Source organism: Hyaena hyaena, unplaced genomic scaffold (assembly GCF_003009895.1).
Source record: "Hyaena hyaena isolate Hyena2069 unplaced genomic scaffold, ASM300989v1 scaffold_55, whole genome shotgun sequence".
Taxonomy (NCBI): domain Eukaryota; kingdom Metazoa; phylum Chordata; class Mammalia; order Carnivora; family Hyaenidae; genus Hyaena; species Hyaena hyaena.
Window position 1 is genome coordinate 4,547,674 of NW_024080687.1, and position 6,844 is coordinate 4,554,517.

The 6,844-nt window shown below is 54.0% G+C and overlaps 1 protein-coding gene across 1 annotated transcript; it reads right to left on the reverse strand.

The window, feature by feature from the left end:
- Positions 1 to 1,317: 1,317 nt before the first annotated feature.
- On the reverse strand, positions 1,318 to 6,230 carry LOC120231204 (protein canopy homolog 3; the record flags this gene model as incomplete). Its single annotated transcript, XM_039231131.1, has 5 exons — positions 1,318 to 1,972; positions 2,330 to 2,447; positions 2,698 to 2,820; positions 5,001 to 5,097; positions 6,107 to 6,230. Coding segments are annotated over 5 exons (674 nt in total), but the record flags the coding sequence as incomplete, so codon positions are not given.
- Positions 6,231 to 6,844: the final 614 nt, after the last annotated feature.

Below are 6,844 nucleotides of genomic sequence, written 5' to 3' on the forward strand. Positions count from 1 at the left end.
TTCAGCACGGGGCAGTACCCATCCTGGAGATGGGTGGGGGCAGAGGGGCTGAACCAAACAAGTAGCCTCCTTCAAGGACCCGCTGGAAGCCTCACCAGCCAGAAGAAAAAAGCTCCCAAGTTTGCCCTGCCCTCTATGGCCTTGGCTGCCTGGATACAGGGGAGAAGAGGGCCTGAGCCCAAGCTACGAGGGGGGCCCTCACCCCCAGTTCAGACCCTGGAACATGTCACCAGAGCCAGAGTCTGGGACACTCCAGCAGCGTATCCCCTCCTGCCCACCAGGCCCAGGCCAGAAGCACGGAGTCTGGGTGGGTGCACTCAGGGGACCTGGGGGCAGGGGGACGCCGCCTGGCCAGGACCTTCTGCCATTGTCTCCTTCTAAGAAGCCTCCGCCTTTCCTTTGAAAAGAGGCTTGCTGGTGAGGGTGGAGTTCAGGCTAAGAAACCAAACCAGTTGGATGTGGAGCACGCTGCCAGTGGCGGGTGGTGGGGGAGGAGCTGGTGGCTTCGGGGCAGTGGAAATGCAATGGGCCCAGAGTCTGCGTGCCGGCTGCACACTTCCTGACGGCAGGACTTGGGCATGTCACTTAATCTGAGCCTCAGTTTTGTCTTCTACAAAATGAGGCTAATGGCAACCCCCCACACACTTGTAAGGGTTCAAGTTAAAGCCCTGGGAGTGTGCACTTGTCTGCACTATTGCTACTGAGGGCCCTGATCCCTGCCCTCAGGACAGAATGGGGCGGTCCCTGGGCCTCCCACCCCTTCTCACGAGAGAGGCCAGCTGGTTCCTCCCCTGCACCCATAGAACACGGTGTGACCAGCTGTTGCTGGGGGGCTGGGGTGTCCTCCCTTCCAGACTCCAGGCACAACAGCTAGAAGAGCAGAGTGATAAGTTGTGGTCATCAGGGAACAAGGTTCAAGACCAACAAGTAGGGCAGGAGAGGTGGGAAGGAAGGGCGGGATCTGGCGGGGTCACCAGTAAACTGGTTTACACAACAAAGGGGAAGGCTCTGGTCGACAGAGGAGAGGCAGGAGGGAGGGCGGCCAGATGCCCAGGGCGCAAGCGAGGCCCCTCCTGGCCTGGGGAGCTCAGAGAGTCCAAAGGCAGCTGAGGAGCAGGGACAAAGCCGGGTCCAGGGCCTCACCTCAAAACAACCTGGGCCTCGCCACAGCTGGCAGGCCCAGTGTCAATAAGGGGGTGTGGGAGCAGCCTCTCTGCACTTGGCCCTCCCGGCCTGGAAGGTGAGGGGCAGAAGGTAAGGGGCGGGAGAGCAACAGGGACTCCAGGCCCCTCTGAGGAGCCAGAAGGGACTTAAAAATCAGAACAAAAAAGGCCAAAAGGTTTTTACTCTGTGAGCCCTGGGGAGGGCCGGGCAGAGTGCAAGGTGTCCGCAGGAGGGGGTGAGCAGGGGTGGGGTGGCTGGTAGTCTTGCTTCCCAGCTGGGAAGGAGTGAGGGGAGGTGAAGGCCGGGCGCCCTCCCCACACCTGCCCCTCCGGAGTTCGTACTGGAGTCCTCGGCAGGCGTGAAACCGCTCGGCCCGCCCGAAGCCTGGCGCAGAAGAGCCGCCTGGCAGAGGGGGGAGGTCGGCAGGCTGCCGCAGCGGGTCTCAGCTCTCCCCTGGGCCTGTGTCTTTCCCGGCAGGAAGCCGGCGCGGCAGGGAGGACCTGGAGCGGGACAGCCGCCCGCCTGCCCGCCAGAGCTGTGCCCGATTCCTCAGCTTCCAGGTCGGGGGTCGCGGTACAGGGGGTGCTGGGTTAGGCTCAAAGCTCATCCGGGGGGCTGTGTGTGAGGGGGGATGCCTTCTGGATGCCCTCATCCTCGTCAGAGCTGGGGTCTTCTCCGAGGCCTAGCTCCTTCCTCTGTTTGCTGCCACTGCCCGAGGCCTTGACCTTGCTGCTCTTCTTTTTAGACTTCTTCCCACCCAGGGCGGCTGTGTCCCCCTTCTTGCCGGACCACTGCTCTGCGAGGCAACCTGGGGTGAGGAGAGACACCCTCAGCAGACGGGTCTGCTGGCTGAGGAGCGCTGATTGGGTGGCCCTGGAAGCGGCAGCTGGCAGTGGTGCCCAACGTCCAAGTCCCTGCCTCCTGCCTGTCTGTGGCCCCCCAGCTCCTCGGGGCGGGGGGCATCTGAGTTATCTCCATGTTATTCTCCCGGTTTCAGTACCTCTTACTCTACACTGTCCCATCAAGCTCCTCGAGGGCAGAGAGGCTCTGGTGTTCTCTAGTTCTTATTTCTTTTCTGTCCTCTCCTTACCCACCTTCCCTGAAGGGGAGCAAGCAGTAAGACCAAGGGCCCACCCGCCCTGCCCTCCCTCTCCCTCAGACTCACTGGTGTCCTTGCCCTTCAGCACATGGTTGGCGCAGAGGAACTGAGTCAGGTCTTCCTCCTGGTGGTTCCTGTACCAGTCCTCGATCACCTCCTCAAACTCTTCCACCAGCACGTCGCACTATGAATCAGAACACACCGCATTGGCAAAGCCCCGGCATGGACTCGCCCCAGGGGGAGCTCAGCCAAGCCTCACAACTCACTGCAGGACAGGCGGGTGGCTGGGATTCTCCTGAAAAAACTGAGCACAGAGAGGTGAGTGAGTTGCCCAAAGCCTCCCAGCTCTTGGTGGCCTTCTTCAGCCCCAGGCCCAGCCCAGTCCCTACCCACCCCTCTGGGGCACGGTAGCCTGAGGGCTAAAGGGCCCTTACCTGCTTCTTAAGGTCAGCCACCTCTGCAGAAGTCTCATTCCACAGCTCGTAGGGGATATCCATCACCACCTTGACCCCTTTGTGGACCAGGTTGTGCAATGTCTCAAAGGTCTCAGACATACCCTGGAAGAGACAACCAGGCATGAGAAGCCGAGAGCCTTCCCCGCCTCACACCCTCCTCTTTGGGAGGTGCTGGAGGCCCAAGGACCCGGCTCTGAGAAGTCAGGACCCTCCGGCTTCTCACACTCGACCTCACCTTCCTCTCCCCTCTTTCAGGCCTGCCTCCTACAACCCCTACACACCTACATCTACACCCACACCCACCCCATCCTGCCTCCCCACACCTCCACCTTTCAAAAGGGGCTGCTGTGGGGGGTGCCTGGGTGGCTCAGTAGGTTAAGCGTCTGACTCTTGACTTTGACCCAGGTCATGAACTCACAGCTGTGGGATGGAGGCCCGCGTTGGGCTCTGCACTGAGCATGGAGCCTGCTTAAGATTCTCTCTCTTTCTCTCTCTCTTTCTCCCCCCCTTTCCTCCCCACTCTCTAAAAAAAATAAAATAACAACAATAATTTTAAAAAACAACCCCAAAAAGGGCTCCTGTTATCTTCGGGGCCTTTGAATAGCTACTCCTTTCCCAGGAACGAAGAGTGTCTTGGCTCTCCCCCCTCATTGTGTCACTGTGGCCGGGAACACTCACGCCCCCTGGCCAGATCCACTCACTGCTCCAGGTTCTTCCCAGGGCTGTGCCTTTCCTGGGTTGGAAGAGGGCACAAGCGAGGCAGGGAAGACAAGGCTCCGTAAAAATATTTTGGCCAGCTACCTAGGTCTTCTCCCTGGAGACTACACCTACGGTGATCTACTTCCTCTATCTTTCCAGAGGTAATGCATGCAACTACAAGCGAATATACATACAAATCTATCCTGCGCTCCTCACCCCCACTTTTTACACCAGCGTGGTATAGAGCAGACACACTATTCTGCACCTTGGCCTTATTTACTTAATAACAGACCTTGGAGATAATTTTGATTCAATCCATAAAGAGCTACCTTATTCTTTGTTTTGTCCACTGAACGGCAATATCAATTTATTTAACCACTGGTGGATGGTTAGGTTGTTTCTCATTTTATTGCTATGGAAAATGATCTTAAACATTTTTTTTAAGTTTATTTATTTAGGGGTGCCTGTGTGGCTCAGTCGGTTAAGCGACCAACTTTGGGTCAGGTCATGATCTCATAGTTCATGGGTTCAAGTCTGACGAAGGTCTCTGTGCTGACAGCTCATAGCCTGGAGCCTGCTTGGGAATCAGTGTCTCCCTCTTTCTCTGCCCCTCCCCCACTCATGCTCTGTCTCTATCTCTCTCCCTCAAAAATAAATAAAAACATTTAAAAATTTTTATAAGTTTATTTTGAGAGAGAAAGCATGAGTGCGGGATGGGCAGAGAGAGAGAGAGAGAGAGAGAGAACCCAAGCAGGCTGCATGATTATCAGCAGAGAGCCCGACACAGGGCTCGAACACATGAACTGTGAGATCAAGACCTGAGCCACAGTTAGATGCTTAACCAACTGAGCCACCCAGGGGCCCCATGAACATTTGTATATTAAAGCAAAACCTGGATTTATTACTGAGTAGAATACAAAATTCATACAAAATTTTACAAATCTAACACTTCTGCTGCTTAAGGCTCTCTAGGGTTCCCAGGGGTTTCTGACTAATCAGCTTCACTGGAAGGGCACTCAGGTGGAGAAATGCGGGCAGCAAGTCTCTTACGATGTGCCAGGCACTGAAAATGGAGAGACAAAGAACTAGGGGCCTTGTTGTAAGAAACTCCTTCCTCAGGGACAGAGGCATTCGCGCATAGAATAAGTGCACTAAATGTCACACAGGCACCCCGACAAAGGTCCAGGTGGGTGCCCTGTGGGCCCAGGGGAATCAGGGAATAAACCCCCCCTCCACACGCTGCCGTGTCTTCTGACATCTCTAAATCCCACAGGTCAGTACTCCCTGAGCTCTCACTGCCCAAGTATCCAGGCCTCCATGGGGGCTGCCACCCTGCAGCATTTCGGCCTGAGGCTGAGACAGGGCCCTGATGGGCAGCCCAGGCCATGAAGAATGTGTCTATTGCCACTGAAAAACCAGGCCACTGTGTGTGGGGGGGGAATGCACACCGTGATCAATGACGAATGGGAAGAGGCCAAGGGGGGAGACCCCAAGCGTGATCTTCAAATCACACCCACACCGGTGGCCCAGAGGCACCTGCAGGCCTGACCCCAGTGGGGATGAAGGACAAGCATGAATCCAACCTTGGCAAACCGGTTGCTGCCGGTCCTCTCCTTGTGCAGGCTATAGTCCAGGAGCCTCTTGCAGATGGTCTCAGTGACTTCGATTAAGCGTAAGTCCCTGCAGAGACAGCAGCGCGAGAGGGACTGAGCTCCTGCCCCGGCCCCGGCGGCCCTGCTACCCCAACACCTGCGCGTCTCAGCAAAGGGAAGCCAGAGCTGGAAGGAAGATAGGTCATCTGGTCTGGGGGCCCTGAAACGCTGGAACACAGACCAGAGAGGCAAAATTGTAACAGCTCTGTGGGAAGGCATTTTTTATAAAGCTAAATGATTCAGTATTTAGATGGCTTTATAAAGCAAAATATTAAATTTTGTTGTTAAAATATTTCTTTTTGTTGTTGTTTTAAGATTTATTTTTAGGGGCACCTGGGTGGCTCAGTTGGTTGAGCCTCCAACTTCAGCTCAGGTCATGATCTCACGGTTCGTGGGTTCGGGCCCAGCGTCAGGCTCTGTGCTGACAGCCCAAGAGCCTGGAGCCTGTTTCAGATTCTGTGTCTCCCTCTCTCTCTCTGACCCTCCCGTGTTCATGCCGTCTCTCTTTCAGAAATAAATAAAACATTAAAAAAATTTTTTTAATTAAAAAAAATTACTTTTAAGTAATCTCTACACTCACTCAATGTGGGGCTTGAATTCACAAGCCTGAGATGAAGGGTCGCATACTCCATCAAATAAGCCAGCTGGGAGCCCCCAAATATTTCATTTTGAAAGGACGATCATGACTGATGAAAGGCTTTTGGGGGGGGTTATTTTTGGTATTTATTCCTGGCAAAATTAAAAATTGGTAATCCTATGTTACCAATTTTTTTTTTTAAATTTGCACTGGTCCAAGTAATCCAAGAGTCTTATCAGATGAGATAAGGCCCAACAGTCTTGCTTTGACAGATAAGGAGCGGAATGAAGGGATTTATGAAGCCCACACAAAGAGCTGGGGGCAAAAGCAAACTTAGGTGTTGGTCAGAGCCACCTCCCTTTGGTGGGTCTGCCTCGCTGGAAGGGAGAAGGGAAGTCCAAGCATCTAAAGCCTTTAGGAACAAAGCAGGCCGGGCTAGTGGGTACCGTTTTTCACTTACGACTTGGTGTATTTGACTCCGGAAGCCTTCCGGTCCAGGATGCCATAGCCTGTGTCGATCACCTCCTTGGTCTTGCCGGTTTCCTCAAAAGCTGACTTCAGCTCCACGGCAACGTACTTACACACTGGGGGCGGGGGACACAGCACAGCCCACTGAGTGCACGTGAGTCTGATAGGAGCCAGCACCCAGCAAAACACAGTAAGGGGGGGTGCCTCTCCCGGACTGGGTCAACACTCCAGGCAGGGAAGGAGTTAGCCTCAGACCACCACGTGGAGGCCACTGGGAGAAACTCGGCTCCAAGACTCACTGCCCCGTGTGCCCAGTCCTGGCCCTTATCCTAAGGACTCCATTTCTCCCAGCTCCTTCCTGTCCCCCCACCCCCACCACCCTCTGTAATCATTTTACTTTAAAATTTTCAAACATACAAAAAAGCTGAATGAGTACAATGAACAACTATACATGTTCCACTCATTTCAACACTTTGTTAATGATTTGCTACAATCTCTCTCCAATACATAATATAAAATAATATGATAATATAGTAATATATCTCAACAATATTCACTGTTTTTGAGAAACCATTAAAAATGATTTTTTTAATGTTTATTTATTTTTCAGAGACAGGGCACGGGTGGGGGAGGAGCAGAGAGAGTGGGAGACACCGAATCCAAAGCAGGCTCCAGGCTCTGAGCTGTTGGCACAGAGCCCGACACGGTGCTCGAACTCCCGAACCATGAG